We start from the raw sequence: 27,971 nt of genomic DNA, 5'->3' as shown, positions 1-27,971 counted from the left end.
GGGGTGGGGAATCAAGGATGGCAAAACAAAAGGCAAGGTATGCAGGACATAAGAACTGGAAAATTATTTGCTGAGAACATGTATGTTGATATGCTTGATTGAGCCAATGCACAGTGTATTTTGGATGGAAAATTCATTTGTGTGTTGTGATGATGTATAGTGAATTAATGTAGAAAATGAATAAATTTAAAATTAAAAAAAAAGATAAATGTTAATTATGGTAAGCTGTATTCTACTTGACCCTCTAGTGTAATAAACCAACCATTTCTAAATAGAGTTGCGATTATAGGTCATTATTAAAAATTATTTTCAGATAGGGAGATAAGGAAAAAGACTGAAGTTGTCAGTGACTAGGTTAATTATGTGTTTGCTTGTACCTGCCAGCATCCCGGATTCCATTACTTCTTTGAAATTATGAAGGGGATGGCAGACTTCCCCCAACCCCTCAGTGATTTTTATGTACTTACCTGGGATTTTGTCATAGCTTTCAGTGATACCCTTAGTTTGTTGTCTTCATAACTTTAATTTCTGTTCAGAGGAAGTGAAACAGATTTTGCTAGAACAGTGTTTATGATAGAGTAGAATTTGTAATAAAAGTAGGAGAGTCCTAGTCTCTATTCAATGTGTTTGAGGTGCTAAAGGATCCAGAGATTTCTGTGGGCTAAATCTCCTCAGCTGATGTGTGGGTTCTGGTAAGGTGAAGGGTGACTTAGATCTAATGTTATACACATGTTGCTTCCTCTCCTTTTGAATGGCAGAATGATTTACTTTACCATTCTCCTTTCAATCCCAGGCCTGCTAACTCACTTGGTAACTCTCGTAATTTGCTCATTTTTGTCTAATAAAATGGGCTTTGTTAAAAGACAGTTTTTTGTTCTTTGCCAACATTTTTGTGTTTCCCTAGGCAGCATGAAGGATCCAGTGTAACTGAATATTTGAGACCTAGTCTATATATTTCTGACACTAGATAAGAGTCTTTTCTTCTTGGTATGTTTCTTTTTAGTTGCATTGGATGAAAGCACAAGATTCATTTAGATTTCAGGGACTGGAAGATAATTCTCTTCTTTTTTCTATTTCTATTCATTTTCTTTCTCAAAGTTAAAAAAAACATTGTAACTTTTTTCTTAGGAGATACTTTCTGATAGTATCTCAGCTTCCCTTCACACTTTACCCCCACCTCCGCAAAACAAAAACAAAAACAGAAAAAGTATTCACAATATATACACACCTCACTTCCTCTTTCCTCTCTTAACTTGCTACATACTTGGATAAAATCTTAAAAAAGGAAATACATGATTGAGGACAGGCAAACCACAGGACCTGGGGCAAGTTAGAATATTAGACATACTCTGCCGGGTTTTATTGGAATCAGCGTACTGTCTTTCCTGCAGTGCTAATAGTGAGGTGATTTATTGTCTCTGCAGAAGTGAATCTAACTAACTGCTCATTTCAATTCACCATGTGCATGTTGAGTTGCCAGAGTGCTTAGAGTATCTTTTTGGTGATATTTACTATTTCATAGGCAATGTTCTTCCTGTACCATCAGTCACCTTTCCATTCTAACCCTTTAATGAAAGCCCTTTTGAGTGGCTCTTGCCCCATTACCATACTTCTCACTAAAGGTGAGGGAAAGCACAGACTCCGGTGTGCGGCAGTCTTGTGTCGGATTATTTTTTTTGAGAGAGAGATTTTTGCTGAAGGGTGTGTATACTCACTATAGAGACAGAGAAAGTGAGGAATCACCTCCCAGGAGAAATGGCCACACTGCAATCCCTTCTCCTTTATTCTCCTCTCAGAATTTTGGGCACATACACACACATACCTGGTATGAGTTTAAGCCGCCGGGTCTGGGACTTGAACTGCGATTGACTATGTGGGAGTCCAGTCACATAACCGTTAATGCCATCTGCTGGTCCCTTGTGTTTGATTCTTAACTCCATTAGTTATTATGCAGGTTTCTCCATTTTAAAGTATGAATGGTAAATATGTAAGAAAACTATGTCGAGGTTAAATAAGAAAATTATGTAATATATGATAATTGGGCGAAAGTAGTTACTCATCTTACCAAAGATACACAGTGCAAACTGCCTTGAGTCAGCAGTGGGTATAATGTGTGCATGATAGGTCTGAAAAACTGAACCTAAACACAGTTAAACTCTTAAACACACCAGTGAAGAGTAGTATTGGAATCAGCATACTGTATTGATTACAGTGGTAATAATGGGGTATTTTTTTGTGTGTAGCTTATGGTTCATTGAGGGCAGTTACCTTTTTTCCTATATTTATCCTTTATCATTGGCATCTAGAGTGGTACTTGTACTAGGCAATTAATATAAAACATAAGCCTGTTCAGTTAATTTACATATCAGCATATTATCTGTTGAATAGGACTGTCCAGTGTGTAAGAAGCATGAACAGTGGGCATCTCCATAGCTCAAGCAATGTGTATTGAAGATTTAACTCTAAGTATTTTTTTTAAACCATCTATGTGATAAGCATTTCCTCATATGTCATTTATTTTGAAAAACCCTCATAAAAACCCATTGTGGTGGAAAATTGCCATTTGGTAAATGAGGAAACTCATATTTCACCCCACTCCTGACATGGAGTCCAGCATGCTGTCTTTTCTCCCAGTACTATCTGGGATTGCTGCATGAGTGCTTCAGCTGATCTAGTCGTTCCGAGCTTCACACAGTCTCTCAGATGCTTTTGGTGCTTGCGATTTTAAACTAGAAGTGTATTTGTTATTGGAGGGTAATAAGTCATCAGTTATTATATTTATAGTGCAGTTTAAAGCCAAGTGAAGAGGGAAACTACAGAGACTCCCATGGCTTAGTCTAAGACAAACCTCTGTCCTCAGAACTGGGATCAATTTTCAGGGGTTCACAAAGACGTCGCTTGCAAGTCTCTTTTCAGTATTGATGCCAGTGTGAACCTCTGACTCCAGAAGTTCACTAGTATGTGTCCTGCTAGGGTCCAGGCAGTGATCTCCCAGTCTGGAGATCACAACTGTGATTATAATGCCGCAGGCTTTATTTTTTTGCCTTTACACTTGCTAGATCCACAGTATCCCAGGGCAAGTCTTTAGCTGTTATCTTTCCAATTTCCAGTTGCCACTGAAGTGAAGTTGAACTGAGTGATATTGCTAACATCAATTGGAACAGTCTCTCTGTCTCTTGACTCCATTTACCTGTTCATGTTGCCGTATTCTGATGTTTTGCATGGGTAGTGGCTTGGGCATAATGTTTTCTCTCCAGAAAGCTTCAAGGAAATGAGAGGGGGCTACCAGGATATCCTTACTCTAACTAGAAAATTCTACCAGCATGAACTGAGTGCTCAGCTTCATCCATATTGTCGAGGAGTCCCTTGTGATACCCCAGGTCAATTATTTTACCTTTAAAAAAGCCCAGGTTCCAGACATGTAACACCTATTTAACACAGTCATATTTTGGCTTTCCCCCATCTCATCTCCAAGCTAGTGTTTTTATTAACAGGGGAAAGATAGTAGGCTTGCAAGTGAAGCATCGAGAGAAACTGACCAACATTTCCTGAAGAATGGTGTGACTCTAGTCTCTGATCTAACCTCTAACCAAATAAACACATTTAAGCATGATGACTTCTTCCCAGTGCTTCTGTCATTCAGAATGTTATATGCACCTTCATGCCCTGATGCCAGTTTATTGAATAGTCTTTTTTTTTTTTTTAAAGTTTTTGGCATAGGGTGCATGCACTCACCAGAGCGGAAAGAGACAGACAGGGAAGGTGAAAAAAATCACCCCCCAGAAAACCATGCCACAATTCCTTCTTCTCCATTCTCCCCTTGGGATTTTGGGCACACACGTACACACACTCTAATTTTCAAGTTGCCGCGTCAGGGACTTGAACTGCAGTTGGCCATGTGAGAATCCAGCATCTTAACGACTGTGCCACCTGCTGGCCCCGAGCAGTAAAATTTTAAAAGCTATTTTTCTTTGCTTTTGGAATTTTTGTTATCTCTACCCTTTCCCCCCCATCCCCATGCTGTTATCTGTTTCACTGGTCACTGTGTGAAACAATGAGATGACGTACAGTTCTGTTGTTTCTAATTAAGGACTCCAAGATGTCTTTTTGTCAGGAAAGCTTTGCTTCCATGCACAATTGAGACACCTACATTAAAGCTCAGAAATATTAAACTTGAGGTCCTCCACCAGGAGTAGCAACATTCCTCCAGCAACAGTTCTGTGATTGCCACCTTACTGAAGTTATCTTTTTAAATGAATGAGAATATATTAAACTGTGTATTATTAATTATACATAGGAAGTAGGCAAGCTGGGCTTAGAAAGTAGCATTACAGTAGCATATGAATTTATATTGTTTTAATATTAAAAAATTTGATAAAGATAAAATGAAATGAATGATTGTATCTCCTGTGCTGTTTTCCCACCTCATGAATATTGAAGCATTTTGGATCTTTTGCTTTTTGACTATCAGAGCATGAAGAAACATGGCCATTCTGATGGCGATGTAAAGGGAGTCCAGAGCAGGTCTTCTGTTCAGTGCCTGTCCCTTTCATCTCTTTTTAGTAGAATCTATTTGTCTCCAAATGTTGACTGTCTGTAGCAAGCTGATGTCTTGATATTTTTTTAAATAATAATTTATGGTTACAATCTGACTTTGCGACAAAAGAATTTATGAAAATATTTTGCCACTGTATGCCATTAAAAATATCTGTGTCACAATCAGAATAAGAGGCTATTTACAAGCTCTTATCACTGGATGAAAGTACTAGAAAGTACAAAAAAGAGTTTTGGTTTGTTTTTTCCTATCCAAACTTCCTCTGCCTCACTTCCCTCTTCCATTGTCTCCCTCTTCCTGACAGCTCTCCTTGGTAAGATGATAGAATAAACTCAGTTTGCCTTATTGTTAACTTAAAAACTGAAGTCTTAAAAAATAAGCAAGGTCCGTACTTTCTATTTGGATTACAGTACTTAGCAGTCAGTCAACCTTTGTCATGTCTAACTTTTAAGAGATTCTAATCATTCATTTACAGTTGTTTGTTTTATTTGGTGTGTGAGCTTTACACAGATGCTTGTATTGACCACAGTTAAACATTCTGGCATAAAAACGTTAAAAAGAGTTGGTTTTATATTTCGTGTCACTATAAAGACAAATTGACCAAGTCTAGGAGCATCCTCATTGTATATCGATGTTTATAAAATAGATACATTAATATTTATTTTCCAAGGTTTCTTATATTATGAATGAAAGGGGGTAATGAAATAAGATGACCATGTGCTGTGATTTTTGTTGACAGGGGTTAATGGAAAACAATGCAAATATCTGCTGTAGAGCTCACATGGTCAGAAAATAAGTGCTTAGCACTTCAGCCTTTGGAATATTGCAGCCAGTAAAGAGAACCAAAATTCTTCCTGTAAGAATTCCTTTAAGAATCAGTTTTAGTTGATAGCATTTTATCAACAATAATAAACATTGAATTTACCACTCTAGAATCCTCTGATAACTGAGGAAACAAAGAAATGTCAGTGTTCTTGTACCTCATTTAGAAATACTTATATTGTATCAGTTCACCTCAGTACACAGACACACTCCCCAGTCTATTACTGTCATGCTAATGTTGAGAAGAAGTGTTTATGGTGGGTTCTCTTATATTCATATAGAGAGTTCTTAAAAGAGAGTGGTAACCCTGACTTCTTAGGTTAGACAAAGCATTAGTCTCCAAGAAATATTTTTGTGTGACATGTACCAAGACTTAAAAATAATGTTTTTTTAAAAAACTCTTTGTCTGGGCCAGCCAGGACATGGTGGGTGGTTAAGAAACTGGATCCCACATGGCTGAATTTGCAGTTCAAGTTCTGGCCTAGTGGGCCAGAAAGACATGCATGCCCAAAATCCCAAGAGGAGAACGGAGGAGAAAGGATTGTGCCCTGGCCCTGCCCCCTGGGGGAGCGATTTCTTACCACCCCTTTTCTCTCTCTGGCGAGTGCATGTGCCCTATTAGAAAAAGAAAAAAGAAAACCCACTATTTAATAGTTTAGAGGAAATACATTTGGCTACCTAAACTTGAATTTCATACCGTGTGACATCTCTAATATAGGTATTTGTTATTAGTCACATGTTTGGATTTAAGACCATCTAATCCAACTTTAAAATGTTATTTAACACAGTCATATTTTGGCTTTCCCCCATCTCATCTCCAAGCTAGTGTTTTTATTAACAGGGGAAAGATAGTAGGCTTGCAAGTGAAGCATCGAGAGAAACTGACCAACATTTCCTGAAGAATGGTGTGACTCTAGTCTCTGATCTAACCTCTAACCAAATAAACACATTTAAGCATGATGACTTCTTCCCAGTGCTTCTGTCATTCAGAATGTTATATGCACCTTCATGCCCTGATGCCAGTTTATTGAATAGTCTTTTTTTTTTTTTTAAAGTTTTTGGCATAGGGTGGAGACAGACAGGGAAGGTGAAAAAAATCCCCCCCAAAACCATGCCACAATTCCTTCTTCTCCATTCTCCCCTTGGGATTTTGGGCACACACGTACACACACTCTAATTTTCAAGTTGCCGCGTCAGGGACTTGAACTGCAGTTGGCCATGTGAGAATCCAGCATCTTAACGACTGTGCCACCTGCTGGCCCCGAGCAGTAAAATTTTAAAAGCTATTTTTCTTTGCTTTTGGAATTTTTGTTATCTCTACCCTTTCCCCCCCATCCCCATGCTGTTATCTGTTTCACTGGTCACTGTGTGAAACAATGAGATGACGTACAGTTCTGTTGTTTCTAATTAAGGACTCCAAGATGTCTTTTTGTCAGGAAAGCTTTGCTTCCATGCACAATTGAGACACCTACATTAAAGCTCAGAAATATTAAACTTGAGGTCCTCCACCAGGAGTAGCAACATTCCTCCAGCAACAGTTCTGTGATTGCCACCTTACTGAAGTTATCTTTTTAAATGAATGAGAATATATTAAACTGTGTATTATTAATTATACATAGGAAGTAGGCAAGCTGGGCTTAGAAAGTAGCATTACAGTAGCATATGAATTTATATTGTTTTAATATTAAAAAATTTGATAAAGATAAAATGAAATGAATGATTGTATCTCCTGTGCTGTTTTCCCACCTCATGAATATTGAAGCATTTTGGATCTTTTGCTTTTTGACTATCAGAGCATGAAGAAACATGGCCATTCTGATGGCGATGTAAAGGGAGTCCAGAGCAGGTCTTCTGTTCAGTGCCTGTCCCTTTCATCTCTTTTTAGTAGAATCTATTTGTCTCCAAATGTTGACTGTCTGTAGCAAGCTGATGTCTTGATATTTTTTTAAATAATAATTTATGGTTACAATCTGACTTTGCGACAAAAGAATTTATGAAAATATTTTGCCACTGTATGCCATTAAAAATATCTGTGTCACAATCAGAATAAGAGGCTATTTACAAGCTCTTATCACTGGATGAAAGTACTAGAAAGTACAAAAAAGAGTTTTGGTTTGTTTTTTCCTATCCAAACTTCCTCTGCCTCACTTCCCTCTTCCATTGTCTCCCTCTTCCTGACAGCTCTCCTTGGTAAGATGATAGAATAAACTCAGTTTGCCTTATTGTTAACTTAAAAACTGAAGTCTTAAAAAATAAGCAAGGTCCGTACTTTCTATTTGGATTACAGTACTTAGCAGTCAGTCAACCTTTGTCATGTCTAACTTTTAAGAGATTCTAATCATTCATTTACAGTTGTTTGTTTTATTTGGTGTGTGAGCTTTACACAGATGCTTGTATTGACCACAGTTAAACATTCTGGCATAAAAACGTTAAAAAGAGTTGGTTTTATATTTCGTGTCACTATAAAGACAAATTGACCAAGTCTAGGAGCATCCTCATTGTATATCGATGTTTATAAAATAGATACATTAATATTTATTTTCCAAGGTTTCTTATATTATGAATGAAAGGGGGTAATGAAATAAGATGACCATGTGCTGTGATTTTTGTTGACAGGGGTTAATGGAAAACAATGCAAATATCTGCTGTAGAGCTCACATGGTCAGAAAATAAGTGCTTAGCACTTCAGCCTTTGGAATATTGCAGCCAGTAAAGAGAACCAAAATTCTTCCTGTAAGAATTCCTTTAAGAATCAGTTTTAGTTGATAGCATTTTATCAACAATAATAAACATTGAATTTACCACTCTAGAATCCTCTGATAACTGAGGAAACAAAGAAATGTCAGTGTTCTTGTACCTCATTTAGAAATACTTATATTGTATCAGTTCACCTCAGTACACAGACACACTCCCCAGTCTATTACTGTCATGCTAATGTTGGGAAGAAGTGTTTATGGTGGGTTCTCTTATATTCATATAGAGAGTTCTTAAAAGAGAGTGGTAACCCTGACTTCTTAGGTTAGACAAAGCATTAGTCTCCAAGAAATATTTTTGTGTGACATGTACCAAGACTTAAAAATAATGTTTTTTTAAAAAACTCTTTGTCTGGGCCAGCCAGGACATGGTGGGTGGTTAAGAAACTGGATCCCACATGGCTGAATTTGCAGTTCAAGTTCTGGCCTAGTGGGCCAGAAAGACATGCATGCCCAAAATCCCAAGAGGAGAACGGAGGAGAAAGGATTGTGCCCTGGCCCTGCCCCCTGGGGGAGCGATTTCTTACCACCCCTTTTCTCTCTCTGGCGAGTGCATGTGCCCTATTAGAAAAAGAAAAAAGAAAACCCACTATTTAATAGTTTAGAGGAAATACATTTGGCTACCTAAACTTGAATTTCATACCGTGTGACATCTCTAATATAGGTATTTGTTATTAGTCACATGTTTGGATTTAAGACCATCTAATCCAACTTTAAAATGTTAAGGCAAGTCTAATAGCTATAACTAGATAATATCCTTTGTTGCCCTAAAAAAAAAGTATATGATAAAATTGTATGCCAACTTATTTTATACTTGCATTTTTAATAATTTTGGTTTAGAAAAGAAATGAGAGAACTTCAGGGTAATCCTTGAGTTCTCATCAGTGGGGTAAAATTTCTGTTAATGGATATTATGTTGAATGAATTTATTTAGCTATGAAAAACATTTGCCATGCTCAGTGTATCCTCAGTATACTTCAAATTGATTAAAATATCAGGTAGCTCTGATTTTCTTTTAAAAACTGTTATTGGTCCCAAATTTCCTCTCTTCACACTCTGCCAAAGGAAAAAGTGCTATGTACTTATTTTGTGCCTTGTGATGTTACACATGCTTAATAAGATCCCAGATTGTAAGTAGCAGTGGTCACTGATTGGTTTACTGAATGAGTTATTTTATGCTCCATTGTACGCGTGCACAGAACTACTCTGATGACTGTTCACTTACATAATCATAGTGCACATAATTAGAAAAAGCAACAAAGCCAAATCATGACATTTTCTGGGAGTCTTATTAGTTTACTCTGATGCTGCTATTTTCTTTATTTTATTGTTTGATAATTTGAAAGGAACCCCTTGGTCAAATTGTATCTGTCTCTTTTTATCCCATTTTACCATTAGAAAATGTTGCGATGAAAGATCCTCCGGACTTATTGGACAGGCAGAAATGCCTGAACGCCTTGGCGTCTCTTCGACATGCCAAATGGTTTCAGGTTGGCTCTTTGTTATTATCTTATTGTTATTGTAGCCTTGAGCAGATTTCATTTGGAACACCTGCCACTTTTTGGCTTCTATTTACAATATAAAAGGGGGGTATTTTCTAGTTTATAGTGTTGGTGTTGGAGTAAATTAGTTAATTTAGGTAAAGTGCCTCATGTAGCTATTACTCATGTAATCAGTGAAGCTTTATTATCATGCAATTTTTTGTTTTTTGCCTCAGTGGTCTGAATTTCAGATGATAGCATATGATATACAAGCATGGGTAAGAATAGCTAAAAGTTAAGAAAAATAGTTGCCTAGAATGTAGCCATGATGCTACAGAAGTAATTTAAATTTTATGCCCTTTTTAGTTTAAAATCTGCTTTACTAAGCCACAGTTTTACTTTTGTTAGCTAGATTTTTTTTTGTTTGTTTCTGACAACTGATGAATAACTTGCTCATTAATATTCACTTTAAAGAATCTATCCATGAACCGTGTGTTTAAAATGAAGAATAAATTTCAACAGGGATATTGGAATCATTTTGTTTGTTTTAGGCAAGGGCAAATGGATTAAAATCATGTGTAATTGTCCTCCGCATTCTGCGTGATTTGTGCAACAGAGTCCCCACATGGGCACCATTAAAAGGATGGGTAAGTACTTAAATATGGCTAAAAGCAAATTCTGCCACTGCAGCATAGGAAATCCTGTACAAGGGATAAGTTAATGTAAAAATGGCTATCTTCTGAGCTGGCTAAGGTCCATGCCGTTTTTGCCCTGGAAAAAGGTTATGCATATTTTTATATGAATTCCTTTTTACACATATAATCCATGTCTTCTGTCACATAGAATTCTTGTTACCGAGCCTGAGATGTTTTTCCTGACAAAAAGTTTTAATACCTTTTAGAACTGTGTGTCTTCTTGCACTTGACTTTCCGTAGTTGATCACTCACTGTTCACCTGATGCCCATGAAAGCCTCCTTGGCTTTCAGTGCCTCCTCCTATTACAGTGGAAATTACCTGACAGACGGGTATAAGAATCCTGATCCTTCTGTAACTTTCTCTTCTAGAGGAGACACTTATGCATACGTTTATGTTAGTAATTAAAATCAAACAAATACTGGCTCATCGGAAAACTCAGTGACACATTTTTCTATGCAAAAGTGCATCATGACTTTTCCAACAACCCAATAGTTACTTAACACAATTATGACATAGTTTATAATATATATTATAAAATTGAGTTAATTTGAAAATTGCCATGCCTGACCCAGTCAGGAATACAGTTTCTGAAACATTATAAAACAATTTAAGTAAAGCTGTACTATTGTTTAATGTAATCTAACAAGTATTACTCTGAAACAGTGTCATGAATTTTTTATTAAATATGGGAGTTTGGTTTTTTGTTCTAATTTTAATTGTAGTTCTTGGGGCAGGCTGGCTGAAATGACGTCCTGTTCTTTTATTGAGACACTGGTTTGGCTGCTTCCTAAGTTAAGTGGGAGATAGGTGGGCTGAGTTTCTACATTGGCTAATTATTAGTTATTACTAACTTATATGAAGGGCTGTTAAATCCTTTGTTGAATGAATTAGATGACCATAGTTTCTTTAGTGATCCTTTCAGGATAACTGGAAATAAAGTTTTTGTTACAAAAGTGTCTTCTAAAAATATTATCTCATAAATGCTTGGTTTAAAAACTTTGGCTAGGGTAAAGTTTATGATCATGGGGGAAAAGTTAAGTGGGCCCTAAATGTTCAATTTATTTCATGTTTTGGCCTCCCTTGTAGCTAGAAATGTCAGCTCACATTTAACTGGAATCCTTTTAACACTTGGTGCATGTACTAATTTGTAATTTAATATATTCTAGACACTAGAGCTTATATGTGAAAAGTCTATAGGTACTTGTAATAGACCTTTGGGCGCTGGGGAGGCCTTGAGACGAGTAATGGAGTGTTTGGCATCTGGAATACTACTTCCTGGTAAGGGTTTCAAACTCTGGAAGCAGAAGAATCAGAACAATCTCATTTTAATTTTTTCTAAATATGTGCTAACTTTGTCCTCTGCACAGGAAAGTGATATAGAAGCTATTTTGCTTGGGATTTTAGCAACTAGAATGAGTGTTGGAAATATGCTATAAAACTCTCTTTTTCAGAATTTATAATTTGTGTTTTATATGTACTAACACAAAGAGTACTAATAAGATGCTATGTCTGCTGGGAAATCGCTTTACCTAGAACTCTGAATTTGAAAATGCAGATGTTTGGTTAAATTGTATGAAGTTCATTTCATTTGCAATCTGACTTGCAAATAAATTTGATTTTATTTTCCATATGTAACCCCTTTAAAAATTTGGAATGATGCATCATGCTGTTTCTATTTATTTAAAAAAATTTTTTTTTTTTAAGGAAGATTTTTGCTATAGGGCATGTGCGCTTGCCAGAAAGACAGAGACAGACAGAAAATGAGAAATCACCCCCCCAAGAGAGATGGCTATGCCACATTCCCTTCTCCTCCATTCTCCTCTTGGGATATTGGGCACGCATGCACATGCGCCCGGTGTGAGTTTAAGTCACGGGGTCTGGGACTTGAACCCATCGTTGACTACATGAGAGTCCGGTGACGTAACCATTGCGCCATCTGCTGGTCCCATTGTGCTATTTCTAAATTCTCAGAGTTAGACATGATTTTGGCTTTAGATATATACAAGTGACTTCACATGTAAAATAAAGACATTTAAGTGCTAATATATTGAAAATCAGAGAGTGTCCTTTTTATTCTACTTAATTGAATAGACATATTCACTCATGCCCCCACCCCCCCTTGTTCTCTTTCTCTTTTGTGTTAGTTTCCTGAATTTCAAGTTCAGTTCTAAGTTGTAATTGCGTTTTTCCTTTGCCTTCATCAAAGGGGGTCCTGGTCTTCATGATCCTTGTGAGCGAGACCCAACAGATGCTCTGAGCTATATGACCGTCCAGCAAAAAGAAGATATTACCCACAGTGCACAGGTAGCAGAGTGGACAAATCACTGTAATTTACTAGAGATAGTGGTGTAATATTCTTTTCTGAGTTGTTCTGTTTGAATGCTTCTTTCTGGTGTGTTGTTAGGGACTTCTACTGTTTTAATATTTGCATTTAATGAATGTCTTTTACTTAGATGTTCTAAGTTCATTATGAATGGCTATTGAAATTTTATTAATTGTGATCTTTTGTTCTTTAGCATGCACTCAGACTATCAGCTTTTGGTCAGATTTATAAAGTGCTGGAGATGGACCCCCTTCCATCTAGTAAACCTTTTCAGAAGTATTCCTGGTCAATTACTGATAAAGAAGGTAAGCGTAACTGGGTTTTTTGGTTTGTTTGTTTGTTTGTTGTTTGTTTTTTAAGATTGAAGGATGCAGTGGTGGAGAGAGATGATCATGGGATGCATCTGCTAGTAGAGTCAAAGGGATTTAATAAATGTTTTATCCAAATCATATATAAGGAAGTTTATAGGAAACCATATATAAAAAGTTTGTAAGAAATTGTTTTCCTTCCTGACTTTCTTGTCTTTTGCCTGCATTGGAGACATCAGCTTGCTATAATTTATTTTCTTAATGACCGATTTAGTTTGCTGTGTTGGCCAGATTCTGTTACTGCATACACTCAGGGATACTACTTTGAGAACCCCTGATCTATGGAGAAGGCAGAAAACGTCAACTAAGAAAAGAAATAATGGGTGTCACTGATCAGGTTGATGACCTTTCTCTTGCTTGAAAGTGTTATATAACCAAGAAAGAGAAATGACGGAAGAGAAGAAAAGTATATTGGAAAATTCAAGACCATCTTCTACTTGTACTAATCTGTCTGAACTCTGAGTTTGGCAGAAATAGTATATGTTTGGGGGTCAGTATGACCTGGTTTTGTATTTTGTGTAACAGTTCCACAACTCGCTGGTGTTATGCCTTGAGCAGTGAGTTCATCTCACTCAGTAGGGATATTATACTCTTTATTACTTCATTGGCTGTTGTCTGGTTCAAATGCCTGATTCATTGCCAGGAATACTCCTTCCCACATATTCAGACGAATCAATTTACTTTCCTCACTGTGTCATAAAAGCACTAACTCCTCTCCCCATACTTCCTCTAGAAGGTAGATTGTTTAATCCAGGTACTATTTACCTGGGACCCAGCCCCTCTACCACAATTGATATTAATAATTTCTGTATGGCAAAATGGGTGTGGTCAGTCTGTGTATTTAGACCAAAGAATGTCAAAAGAATTTCAGTGGGTCTAAAGACTTTTTTTAGGGAGTCCACATGATCAAAACTTTCATCATTAGACATTTTTTGGCCTTTTCCACTTTTTAATGATTGTAGTTTTCTAGAGGCTACGTGATATGTGATTACCTGTGATGGTTCTTGTTCTGATGGCTAGTGGAATGTTTCTTGTATATACTTACATTTAAATTGTTTCATTTGCTAAGAAGCTCTTTGAGTCCTCTCTAGTTTTTTTTAGGAGCATAAAGTAGGTCCTAAGCAAAAAATGTTAGAACTGCTGCTTTACACAATAAACCCTTTAGGAGAAAGAATTCTCCAGATTCTGCCATATTGCTATAAACCAGCACTCAGTAAAGTTTGTGGAATGAAAGCCATTTTCTCCAAGAGTGAATTTCTTCACTCAGTGGTAAAGAAATTATTGAAAGGACTTTACCTATTACCACTCCATGTTACATCAGGCATTGTCTTTTAATCAAATGACTAAGTAAAAATTTCAATTTTATGTAGATTTTTATGATTAACAACCAAAAATTTCATTTGGTCACTGAATTCATAGTAGCTCCTTGCATTTTATACTTCTTTTCTTCACCGGATAGTAAAAGTATATCTGCTGTGATGTGAGTTAGATTTTTTTTTTTAACTTGAAAGATCCTTTTTGAAAGTTTAGGAACTGCTGCTCTATCAATTTGTAACATAAAATAGAGCCAAACTGCCAGTGTTCTTGTTCTAGCCCTGTGAGTTACTAACTGCATCACACTTAATTTATTTTGCCCCTTAACTGTAAGAAGAGCTTCCTCATAGTTGCATGCTTTTAGCTCCTAGCTTCCTGACTTTTATATTTAAATGTTACTCCTGTAATTCTTGGTGATACCAGTACACATTCAGATATTTTTTCCTTAAACTCTGATGTCTCATGTCTTTGACTTCCTGTCATGCCAGTATTTTATCTTCTACTTTATATCAGTCAGCCATTCTGTGGTTATACCCTAGGCTTTGTTTCATCAGTAAATGGACCCATAACCTTTTCATAATTGTATTTTCAAGAATCCCACTTTTGGGACCTGCAGATGGTTACATCTCTGGACTCCCACATAGTCAACTACGGTTTGAGTCCCAAACACAGCAGCTTAAAATTCATGCTGGGCACTTGTGAATGCCCAAAATACCAACAGGAGATTAGAGGAGAAGGGACTGTGGAATGCCATTTCCTATGGGGGTGATTTCTTAATTTCTGTCTCTCAATCTCTGTCTCTCCGGCAAGTCGCAGCACCCTATAGCAAAACTCTGGAGGGAAAAAAGAATCCTGCTTTCCACTCCCCTGTTGTCTAGTAACTTTATTTTGATTCTTTTTTTTCTTTTTTTTTTTCTTTTGGGGAGAGATTTTTTCCTACAGGGCGCATGCGCTCACCAGAAAGACAGAGAGATAGAAAGTGAGAAATCATCCTCCAAGGGTGATGGCCATGCCGCAGTCCCTTCTCCTCCATTCTCCTTTTGGGATCTTGGGCACGCATGCACACACGCCCGGCGTGAGTTTTAATCACCCGGGCCCAGGACGCGCATGGCAGTCGACTACATGGGAATCCAGTGACATAGCCGTTACGCTAACTGCTGGTCCCCTTTATTCTGATTCTTTAGCCCCACCAGTGGTGTTTATTACTTTTGCATAGTCTTTCATTTTCTTCCTATTCTTTCTTCTGTCTTTACCCTGTTTATATGTTATGATTCATCACTGTACTCACTCCCTAGCATATAGCTTCACTTCCTTGATCCTTTCTTCCTGGTAAAATGCTGTTTCTCTACCTATTCTGTATTGAATACATCGCCTTCTTGCCTTTAAGTCTGTGACATTAACTTCACAGGGCTATTGTGTTATTTGGCAATTGTAGGACTCTCTTAAGTCCTAGAGTTCTCCAGTTTTCCTAGATAACTATTTAACATCTCCCATCTCATACCTCCTTCTCTATCCTCCCACACCCCCCCCCACACCCCCCCCCGCCCCCCCCCCCCATTTGTTTGCTTTTGCTATAGGGTATGTATGCTCACTGGGAAGAGACAGAGAGAGAAAGGGAAACTGAGCAATTACATCCTAGGGGTATGGCCATGCTGTAATCCTTCTATCTTCTGAGATCAGTAGTTATCAGGAGATTACTTCTATATTGTCTCACCTCTCTGTCTGTCTGTCTAGTTGTACCTACTTATCTACTTTGCACTCCTTTCTCTACCTGTGGAGAAACTATCTGACCACTTGTAAAACTGGCTTTTCTACTTGTCCAATATATCCCATCTTTTCTTGCCCAACAGTGGGCATTATTCCAGCAGTGATCTCTTCTCTCACCAGCATCAGTTCTTCCCTATCTACTGAGTCATTTTTAGCATAAATCCCTGCTTCATATCTCCCATCCGCAAGACTGAATGAAAGCAAAGTCTGTTTAATTCTACTGCTCCCCCAACAAGATACTACTTCCCTGCTCGCCTTTATAGCAGTGCTTGAGGAAAAACAGCCTATTTCTTGTATCCCTTTTTCTTCAACTTATTTCTTCTATCCCTTTGTATTTATACTCTGTTCTCTCTGAATATTTCTAATCAGACTGACTTCTTCAGCACTATAAGCCTCTCTTGTCACCTTCACTCTATGACATTCAGTGTTTTGTTTTGTTTTGTTTTGTTTTTGCTGTAGTGTGTGTGCACTGGCCAAAGAAACAGAAAAGGAGAAATCACCTCCTGGGGGATTGCAACATCACAGTCCCTTCTCCCCCATTCTGGGTGTTCACGTGTACACATCTGGTCTGAGTTTCAAGTTGCTGGGTTCAAGACTCTAACCAGTCACCCATATGGGAGTCTAGCGCCTTAACCACTACATCACCTGCTGGCCTCTTTGCATTTGTTTATAGTCTCATCCAGCTTGTTAGCAACATATGTTAACATGAATAAACACTTTCCTCTCATGTTTATTTTATTATGAGATACAGCACCTACATAGAAAGGTACAAAAATATACATTCTAAAAATAACTTTTTAAAAGTATATAATCATCACCCTTGTTAAAAAGTGCAGTATTATCCGCCCTTCAGCAACCATTTATTTATGCCTTTTCATTTACCATCCTGCCCTGTGAACTGCTGTTCCTGATTTTCCTATTAATGTTTTCCTAGGTTGTCTTTATAGTTTTCCCACCTCTGTATGCTTTCCTAAACTATTGAATTTAATTTTCTTCAAACTTTCTATAAGTGGAACTACACTGAGTATAATCTTTTATGACCTCCTTTTTTCTGTCTAGTGCTGTTTGGAATTGATTCACATTGTTGCACATTGCCATAGTTTGCTGACTTTTATGTATCCATAATGAATATACTACAACTTACCTGTTCTATTTTGGGGAAGGACATTTAGGTTCTTTAGTGTTTGATATCCCCAACCCTCATAGTGTTGCTATGAGTATTATTTTTTTATTTTATTTTATTTTTTTGCTATAGGGCACGTGCGCTTGCCAGAAAGACAGAGACAGAGACAGAAAGCAGGAAATCACCCCCACCCCCCCCCACAGGGGGGATGGCCATACCACAATCCCTTCTCCTCCATTCTCCTCTCAGGATCTTGGGCACACACGCACACACGCCTGGCGTGAGTTTAAGCCACCAGGTCTGGTACTCAAACCGTGGTCAATTACATGGGAGTCCAGTGACATAGCCATTACGCTAACTGCTGGTCCCACTATGAGTATTCTTTTTTTTTTTTTTTTAATTTAATTTTTTTTTTATTATCATCATCATAATCTTCTTTATATTACATTGGATTACATGTAACTTTACAGTGTATTACATTGTTTTTTCAAAAGGGAATGCCATGCATGTCCGTCAGTACAGAGACATTAATCTCCCCACTTCAACATTCAGTATCTTTTCTATGTTTTCCCCAATCATTATTTTTATTATTCTAATTATTTTTTAAAACAGTCAATTGCTATTTCTCATTTTGCTTGTAAAAATACTTTGCCCATCATGAAATACTTCTCAGACCAATCCAGTTGAGAATACTATACATGTCATCATCAACAGTTAATAAGCCCTATCTGTTTCTCACTAACGTCCTGCCTCTCTATTGTTCACTTGCTATCTTTCTCTATCCTCTTCTCTTCACTTACCCCATTCCACACTGTCCTATTCTCATTAAGTACCTTCACTGTGTTTATGTCCTCCGAATTTTTGCTCTCTATTATAGAGTGCGGATAGTCGGTATATATTGAGTGGATACATACAATATCTTTCTTTCATAGCCTGGCTTACTTCACTCAGCAATAGATCCTCCATATCTGACCATTTTCTATCAAATTCCAGGGTCTTGTTATTTTTTATGGCTGAGTAGTATTCCATAGAGTATATATACCACACTTTTCCAATCCATTCATCAGTTTGTGGACATTTAGGTTGGTTCCATGTCTTGGCAATTGTGAATAATGCTGCAATAAACATGGATGTGCAAGCACTTTTCTGACTGAGCGTTCTCCTGTCTTTTGGGTAAATACCCAGAAGTGGGATTGCTGGATCAAATGGTAGTTCTATTTGTAGATCTTTGAGGAACCTCCATATTGTTCTCCACAGTGGTTGAACTAGTTTACATTCCCACCAACAGTGTAGGAGGGTTCCCTTTTCACCACATCCCCGCCAACACTTATCACTTTTTATATTCTTAATCTTTGCCATTCTGACAGGGGTTAGGTGGTATCTCATTGTGGTTTTTATCTGCATCTCCCTTATGATGAGGGATGTCGAGCATTTCCTCATATGCTTTTTGGCTGTTCGTATGTCTTCCTTAGAGAGACTTTTGTTCAGCTCACTTTCCCATCTTTTAATCGGGTTAATCATTTTTTTTCGCATAAGGCACTTGAGTTCCCTATGTATTCTCGTTATCAGTCCCTTGTCTGAGGCATATTTAACAAAAATATTTTCCCATTCTGAGGGTTGTCGGTTCACACTTGTTACTGTGTCCTTTGCTGTGCAGAAACTTCTTAGTCTAATATAGTCCCACTTGTCTATTTTAGGGATTATTGCCTGTGCTTTGGGAGTCTTATTTAAGAAGTCTTTGCCTACTCCAATGTCTCCCAGAGTTTCCCCAGCATTTTCCACAAGTAGTTTTATTGTCTGAGGTCTTAGGTTCAGATCTTTGATCCATTTTGAGTTGACTGTTGTTAATGGTGAAAGATGGGGGTTCAGTTTCATCTTTCTGCAGGTGGATACCCAGTTTTTCCAGCACCATTTACTAAAGAGGTTTTCCTTTTCCCAATGGATTGACTGATATCCTTTGTCAAAGATCAGTTGGCTATAAGCTTTGGGAGTTATTTCTGGGGTCTCTATTCTCTTCCATTGGTCCACATGTCTGTTTTTATGCCAATACCATGCTGTTTTGATGACCACAGCTTTATAGTATATCTTGGGATCAGGGAGTGATATGCCTCCTACTCCATTCTTCTTACGCAGGATTGCTTTTGCAATACGAGGTCTTTTATGGTTCCAGACAAATTCTATAATTGTCTTTTCTAGATCTCTGAAGAATATCTCTGGTATTTTGATTGGAATTGCATTAAACATGTAGATTAATTTGGGTAGAATTGCCATTTTGATTATGTTAATTCTACCAATCCAGGAGCATGGGATGTCCTTCCACTTTTTTATGTCACTTTCAATGTCTTTTTTAAGATTCTCGTAGTTTTCTTTATAAAGGTCTTTGACTTTCTTAGTTAGGTTTATCCCTAGATATCTTATACATCTTGTGGCTACGGTGAAAGGGATTCCTTTCTTCAGCTCTGCTTCATTCAACTTGTTGTTCATAAATAGAAATGCTATAGATTTTTGGATATTGATTTTGTATCCTGCCACCTTACTGTATTCACTTATTACTTCAAGCAGTTTTTTCATGGATACCTTTGGGTCTTCTAAGTATACCATCATGTCATCTGCAAATAAAGATATTTTCAACTCTTCTTTGCCTATTCGAATGCCTTTAATACTGTTCTCTTCTCTGATTGCAATAGCTAAGACTTCCAGTACTATATTAAAGAGCAGTGGAGAAAGTGGGCAGCCTTGCCTAGTACCTGTTTTCAGAGGAAAAGCTTTCAGCTTTTCCCCATTCAGTATAATATTAGCTGTAGGTTTTTCATAGATTGCTTTTATTGTGTTCAGAAATGACCCTTCTATACCAATCTTACTGAGAGTCTTAATCATAAAAGGATGTTGTATTTTATCAAACGCTTTCTCCGCATCAATTGAGATGATCATATGGTTTTTATCTTTCTTTCTGTTAATGTGGTGTATTACATTTATGGTCTTGCGTATATTGAACCACCCTTGCATCCCTGGTATAAAGCCTACCTGGTCGTGATGAATGATCTTTGTTATATGTTGTTGGATACGATTTGCGAGTATCTTGTTGAGAATTTTCGCATCTATATTCATCAATGATATTGGTCTGTAGTTTTCCTTTTTTGTCATATCCTTATCTGTTTTGGGGATGAGGATGATGGAGGCTTCATAAAATGAATTTGGAAGGTTTCCTTCCTTTTGAATCTTTAGAAATAATTTTAGTAAGATAGGGGTTAATTCTTCCTTGAAAGTTTTGTAGAATTCACAAGTGAAGCCATCTGGGCCTGGGCTTTTCTTTGTTGGGAGATTATTAATTACTGATTCAATCTCCTGGCTTGTTATAGGTCTATTCAGATTCTCTATGTCTTCCTGATCCAATCTTGGTAGTTTATATGCATCCAGGAATTTGTCCATCTCCTCCAGGTTATCTTGTTTGTTGGCGTAAAGTCGCTCATAGTATCCTCTAATGATATTATGTATTTCTGCTATGTCCGTGGTAATATTGCCTGTTTCATCACATATTTGATTAATCTGGTTTCTTTCTTTCTTCTTCTTGATCAGTCTAGCCAATGGAGTATCAATCTTGTTGATCTTTTCAAAGAACCAGCTTTTGCTTTCATTTATTTTCTGTATGGTTCGTTTATTTTCTATTTCATTTATTTCTGCTCGAACCTTTATTATTTCTTTTCGCCTGGCATTTTGGGGGTTCGTTTGTTGTTGTTTTTCCAGTTCTCTGAGGCATGATGATAAGTTATCTACTTGCCATCTTTCCATCCTTTTCTTATGTGCACTAATTGCTATGAATTTCCCTCTTATGACTGCTTTTGCTGTGTCCCATAGGTTCTGGACACTTGTGTCCTCATTATCATTTGTTTCCATAAATTTGTTTATTTCAGCCTTAATTTCTTCAGTAGTGAAGAAGTCATTCAGAAGTAGGTTGTTCAGTTTCCATGTGTTCGTGTGTTTTCGGGGTTGTTTCTTGAAATTAATCTTGAGTTTAATTCCATCATGGTCAGAGAAGATGCTGGGTACAGTTTCTATGCCTTTGAATCTGTAAAGGCTTGATTTGTGTCCTAATATATGATCTATCTTTGAAAAGGTTCCATGTCGGGGTGAGAAAAATGTATATGTTGTGGATGTAGGGTGGAAAGTTCTATAGATATCTGTCAAGCCCATTCCATTTATAGTATCATTTAAGTCCTGTATCTCTCTATTTATTTTCTGTCTAGAAGATCTGTCTATAGGAGATAACGGGGTGTTGAGATCTCCAACAATTATAGTATTTTTCCCTATGTCTCCTTTTAGCTCCAGCAGTCTTTCCTTCACATATTTAGGCGCACCTGAGTTGGGTGCGTAGATATTTATAAGGGTTATATCTTCTTGCTGGATTACCCCATCTACTATTATATAATGCCCTTCTTTGTCTCTTCTTACAGTCTTTGTTTTAAAATCTATTTTGTCTGAGATCAATATCGCTACTCCAGCCTTTTTCTGATTTCCATTTGCATGGAATATCTTTTTCCAGCCCTTGACTTTTAGTCTATGTATATCTTTATCCATAAAGTGAGTTTCTTGTAGGCAACAGATAGAGGGTTTCTGTTTTCTTATCCATTCAGCTAGTCTATGTCTCTTAACTGGGGAATTTAATCCATTGACATTCAATGTAATTATCGATATTTCCATACCTGATCCTATCATTAAGTGAGCCATTTTCTTAGTTGTTTTTTGTTCTCGTATAACTGTCTCTGATTTTTTAGTTTTCCTGGTATAGTACTCCCTTCAAAACCTCTTGAAGAGCTGGTCTGGTGTTGGTAAATTCCTTCAAATTTTGTTTATTTGAGAATGTTTTTATCTTTTTTTCCCATATAAAAGATAATTTTGCCGGGTATAGTATTCTTGGTTGAAATTGTTTTTCACTCAACACTTTGACTATGCTTCCCCATTCTTTCCTTTCCTGCATTGTTTCTGCTGAGAGATCCGATGTTAGCCTGATGGGGTGACCTTTGTAAGTAACCTGGCGTTTCCCTCTTGCCAACTTTAGTATCTTGTCTTTATCTGTTGTTTTTGCCAGTCTGGCTATGATGTGCCTTGGAGATGATCTTCTTGGGTTGATTCTACTTGGGGTCCTCTGTATTTCTTGGGTCTGGATATTTGAATGCCTTTCTAGATTTGGAAAGTTTTCTTCCAGGATCTCATGGAATAAATTTTCCAGGCCCTTATTATTTTCTTCCTCCTCCGGAATACCAATTATCCGAATGTTGGGGCGCTTGATGGTGTCCAGTATTCCTCGTATATTATCCTCATTTTTCATGGTTGTTTTCTCAATCTTCTTGATACTTTTATCTAGGTCAGATGTTTTGTCTTCTACGTTAGAGATTCGGTCTTCTGCCTGGTCTAACCTACATTTAATGCTTTCAAGGGAGGTTTTGATTTCCTCTATCACATTCTTCAAACCTAGAAGTTCCATCTGGTTCTTGTTTAGGGTATCCATTTCTTCTTTCAAGTCATTAAAGGACTTCCTCATCTCCTGGAGCTCCTTGTCTCTTTTCTCTTCCATCTCAGTTAGTTTGGTCACTACAAATATTCTGAATTCCTTATCAGACATGTCCACGACGTCCATTGTATTGACTGTGGGTGATGTAGGATTGATGATTTCCCTTGACGGAGAGGCCTTTTGTTGGTTGCTCATATTTCTTGAGCCTTTGCGATTGTTTTTAGTCATCAGGTAATCTATATGTTTCTTGCCAACTTATTTCAGGTATCTCTGATTCATAAAAGTTGTACAGGCTTAGACATATCCACAACGTCCATTGTATTGACTGTGGGTGATGTAGGCTTGATGATTTCCCTTGATGGAGAGGCCTTTTGTTGGTTGCTCATATTTCTTGAGCCTTTGCGATTGTTCTTAGTCATCAGGTAATCTATATGTTTCTTGCTAACTTATTTAAGGTATCTCTGATTCTTAAAAGTTGTACAGGCTTAGAAGACTGATGATTTATCTTATGGTTGGCCTACCTGTTACTCACAATTACCATTAACTGTTGCCACTAGCCCTGGAAGGCCCAAAGTCCTCGCTGTATCTAAGGAGTGGTGAGCCTTCAACTGACCAAATAAGCAACACTCCAAGAGCAAAGAAAAACAAAATGGAAAAAGAAAATCGCGTGGCGATCACCAAATTCAAACAGTCCAAAGGCTAGTGGAAAGGGATCAGACAATGAATGACAGTACCAGGTTGGTCGGGCCTGCAGCCTCAGTCCGCCTGGTGTCCGGAACTGCTGGCCAGCTGGATCCGGGTTTCGGGTGGGGAGGGGTAGGGGTTCGCCTTAAAGTCCCAGGCAACCAACCTGGGGTCCTGGGGTCCAAGGAGGAAGAACGGTGGGGATGCGTGGAGTTTCGGTAGGGTCGGGCCTGCAGCCTCCGTCCGCCTCACTACTATGAATATTCTTAAACATACCTCTTGGAGTGTGTGTCCAGGAGTTACTATAGGAGAGTAAATAACTTAGGATGTGTTATATATACCAGTTTACCCACCTGCAGTGTATGAGTGTTCCTTTTGCCTCATTTCTTCATCAGCATTTGATATTGCCAGATAATTTTTTTCATTGGTAGCGGCTGTGGTGTGTGCATTCATTGGATGTTGAGGAGAGAGAAAGCATGCTCCAGTAGGATTTGGACACACTGCGAATCTTTCCCCCCCTTATGTCCATTTTGTCAAAATTTTGTGCATGCACACACACGTGCTCAGAGTATTCTTTTAAGCCACAAGAGCCAGTATGACCATATATGATCCAGCTCTCCATGCACAGGGATTAATTGTGCAATACAGGGCTGGCCTTTGCCAAATATGTATTTTTTTTCTTTTTTAAGAGAGATTTTTGCTATAGAGCACATGTGCTCACCAGAAAGTCAGAGGGATAGACACACAGAAAGCGAGAGATCAACCTCCCCCTCCCCAGGGGGATGGCCACACTGCAGTCCCTTCTTTATTCTGCTCTTGGGATTACTGTCTTGCATACACATGCATCTGGCTGAATTTTAAGCCGCTGGGTCGGGGACTTGAACTGCAGTCGACTATGTGGGAGCCCAGCAACGTAACCAGTATGCCGTTTGCTGGTCTCTTCTTTTTCTTTTTTATTGCTAGAGGGCACATGTGCTAGTCACAGAGAGGTAGAGACACAGAGGGAGCAAGGCAGAAAGCACTTCACAGCAGTGCATGGCCAGAGTGCTGTCTCTTCTCCATTTCTCCATCCTGTTGGGATTCTGGGCTCATGGGCATACCTGGTGTATTTTTCAAGCCACCAGATCTGGGATTTCAACCGTGTTCAGCCATGTGGGATCTGGGTTTTCTTAACCACTAAGGCTATAGGGCTGGCCTGCCAAATGTTTTTCTACCATACACTCTCATTTGACATCCAGGGTATGTATCACTTTTTCTTGGTTTTTCTATTCCCATTGTTGTCTGCTCAGTTGTCTTTGTTCTTCCTCATCTTCCAATTTGTGACTGTTAGTGTCCCAAGGTACAGTCTTCAGACCTTTTCTCTTTATTTTCAACAACTCTTTAGGGAGATCTCATTTAGTCTTCTGTCTTGAAATATTTTCTGTTCATTAAAAATTATTCCTCTAACTTATACTTCCACCCCAGACTACTAGCACTTGAACTTTGACCGCAAAATCAAAATGACTCCTCACTAGCTCTGCATGGATATTTAAGAGATATCTTTTTTCTTTCTTTTCTCTTTTTTTTGGAGAAGTTTTTGCTATGGGGCGCTTGCGCTCACCAGAAAGACAGAGACAGAAAGCGAGAAATCACCCCCCAGGAGGGGTAGCCATACTACAGTCCCTTCTCCTCCACTCTTGGGATTTTTGGCCACACATTCACACACGCCTGGTGTGAGTTTAAGCTACTGGGTCCAGGACTTGGAACTGCAGTTGGCTACATGGAAGTTCAGCGACATAGCCATTACGCCAACTGCTGGTCCCTTTAGAGATATCTTAAACTTACTATGGCTAAAATCTCAACTCCTGTCCTCATTCTACTTCTGCTATTCTTTTTCCAGTTATCCCTATCCTAGTCATGGAAACTTTCTGTCTATGTGCCCAGGCCAGAATCCTTAAAGCTATCCTTAAATTTTCTCTTTCGTTTATACCCATATCCAAACCCCTAGCAAATTCTTTCTGCTTATTATCAAAATAACCAGAATTCTGCTGTTTTTTTTTTCTTCATTGCTTATTTGTATGCCTTAGCCACCATAATCTCTTGCCTGGATTATTGCCTAACTTTTTGTCTGGTCTTCCTGCTTCTGTTTTTGCTCCTGAAAGGTTGTGCTCAGTGATACAGCAGTTCTTTTTCTCTCCTTAGCTTTTTATCCTTAAGTACTGTTTTTTGGCCATAGGCTACGTATACTCTCTAGAGAGACAGAGGGAGGGAAAGTGAGAAAATCACCTCCCCTTCTCTCCCTGGAGGATGACCACACAGCAACCCCCTTTCCTCAATTCTCCTCCTGGGATTTTGGGCATGCATGTACACAAACCTGGAATGATTTTAGGGCCTCCAGCTCTGGGACTTGAATTGCAGTCAGCCATGTGGGAGTCCAGCATTTTAACTGCCATGCCATATGCTGACCCTTCTCTTAAAATGCTTTTAGATAAACAGGTGATTGTAAAAATGGTACTGTGAGGTCCCACATACCTTTCACCTAATTTTTCTCAATTAACTATAGCATACTATCAAAACTAGGAAATTGACATTGATAAAACATGTATGTGTAGCCAGCCAGTGCCATGGTGGTTGAGGTGGCATGATAATAAAGTGGCTGGATCCCACATGGCTGACTGCATGGTTTGAGCCCCAGACTCGGCTGTTTGGAAAAAAAAAACAAAACCAAAAAACAAAAACATCGGGTTTGTTGCATGCATACACAAAATCCCAAGAGCTGAATTAGAGAAGGGATTGTGGCATGGTCATTTCTCTGGGGGTGCTTTCTCACTGCCAGTCTCTAACTCCCTGGCTGTTGAGAATATGCCTCCATAGAAGAAAAAAAAAAAGTTACATGTCATTTTATCATGTTTAGTTGTCTATATTCATCACTGTTCCCTGACCATAATGATCTCCCCTGTGTGCTCCTTTACAGTCATGCCCACTTCTGTGTGCCAAAACCATCCACAAGCCCCGAACACCACTACGTTTTCTCCATCTTTATGATGTTTTCATTTTGAGGCTTTTACATAAATGTAATGTGTAATCTTTTTTTTTTTGGAGAGGTTTTTGCTATAGGGCGCGTGCACTCGCCAGACAGACAGAGAGAGACAGAGAGACAGAAAGCGAGAAGTCACCCCCCGGGGGGCATGGTTACGCCTCAGTCCCTTCTCCTCCATTCTCCTCTCGGGATCTTGGGCACGCACGCACACGTGCCCGGCGTGAGTTTTAAGCCACCGGGTCCGGGACGTGAACCGCAGTCGACTATATGGGAGTCCAGCGACATAGCCATTACGCAATCTGCTGGTTCCCTAATGTGTAATCTTAATAGCATGTGATCTTTAGAAATGTTTTCTCCTACTCAGTGTAATGCCCTTGGGGTCCATCCAAGTTGTATGTGTCAGTCCTTTTTTTCTTTTATTTTGTATAATACATGGTATGAATGAGCCAGAGTTTGTTTAACTGTTCACCTATTATAGAATATTTTGTTTCCAGTTTTGGGCTACTGTAGATAAAGCTACTATGAACAGTCATAGATAGGTTTTTGTAAACAATTCATAAAACATAGATTGTTGCCTATTAGATTGGCCAGCAGTTTAACTTTGTTGCAATGTTTTATTAGGTTTTAGCTTCCAGGTTATGCTGGATTCATTAGGAAATGTTCCTTCTTTTTTAAGAGTTTGTAGTTGGCCAGCAGGTGTCATGGTGTTTAAGGTGGTTAGATTCCCACATAGCCAACCGTGGTTTGTGTCCAGGACCTGATGGCTTGCTTTCTTACTTTCTCTCTCTCTTGTGAGCGTACCTGCCCTATAGCAAATTTTAAAAAGATAATAATAATAAATAAAATGAAATCGTCTTATTTTTTTAAAGAATAGTTTATATAAAACGGATTTTTTTTTCCTCTAAATTGGAAAAATTCATCAGTGCGGTCATTTGGATAGGTGATTTCTTTTTGGGAAGTTTTTAAAATTATGGGCTTATTTTCTCTTTCCTTTTTTTTTTTTTAATTGAGATTTATTGGTTGTGTCAAGGATCAGTACAGACATTTCAATTTGTACCCAGTTCTTAACATACGTACCAAAAATTTAAAAAGCCAAGTATAGTGATTCTTTTTAAGTTATTCCAGTGACGTTCCAGCTTCAAATTTGTAGGCAAATTTTCCTTAAGAGGATATCAAGAACCACTGTCTTCAGATGTTGAAAGCTGTTATGTAAGTCCCACCAAATCACAATTTAGTATCATACAGACTACATACTTCAAATTTCCAATCTTTCACAGCACATTAACAGAATTATTAGGAAAACTGGACTACCACGACCAAAGATGTTATAGAGTGCACACAGTTCTGACAGGGAGAGCAACAATCAAAGAGTGGTTTTTCTTTAGGAAACAATACTACTAAAAAACATAATAGAAGTCATTTAAAATATTCAAGACACATTAAATGCATGACTGTGACTCCAAACTGCCATTTAGTATGCTTTGTATTTAGGATATAAACCTACCCACCCTTCCCCACCTATGGAATGTTAAGCTGACACACAAGAGAGTCAAAGCC

General features: G+C 38.1%; 1 protein-coding gene across 4 annotated transcripts in view; it reads left to right on the top strand.

Moving 5' to 3' along the window:
• Positions 1 to 27,971, top strand: part of STRBP (spermatid perinuclear RNA binding protein) — a 167,013-nt gene that overhangs the window by 89,052 nt on the left and 49,990 nt on the right. For all 4 annotated transcript variants that reach the window (XR_001371112.2, XR_003551006.1, XM_006158218.3 and 1 more), the window contains exons 6-10: positions 9,529 to 9,620; positions 10,163 to 10,258; positions 11,474 to 11,585; positions 12,514 to 12,611; positions 12,824 to 12,935. Coding sequence is in view for 2 of the 4 variants with exons in the window: in XM_006158218.3 (XP_006158280.1) it covers positions 9,529 to 9,620; positions 10,163 to 10,258; positions 11,474 to 11,585; positions 12,514 to 12,611; positions 12,824 to 12,935 (510 nt within the window). In the remaining 2 variants the exon portion in view is untranslated. The remainder of the gene's footprint in view (positions 1 to 9,528; positions 9,621 to 10,162; positions 10,259 to 11,473; positions 11,586 to 12,513; positions 12,612 to 12,823; positions 12,936 to 27,971) is intronic.

The sequence above is a fragment of the Tupaia chinensis genome, unplaced genomic scaffold, assembly GCF_000334495.1.
Source record: "Tupaia chinensis unplaced genomic scaffold, TupChi_1.0 Scaffold000575_1, whole genome shotgun sequence".
Classification (NCBI taxonomy): Eukaryota; Metazoa; Chordata; class Mammalia; order Scandentia; family Tupaiidae; genus Tupaia; species Tupaia belangeri.
Note: the sequence above shows the minus strand (reverse complement) of the source record. Positions and strands in the feature narration are given on the sequence as shown.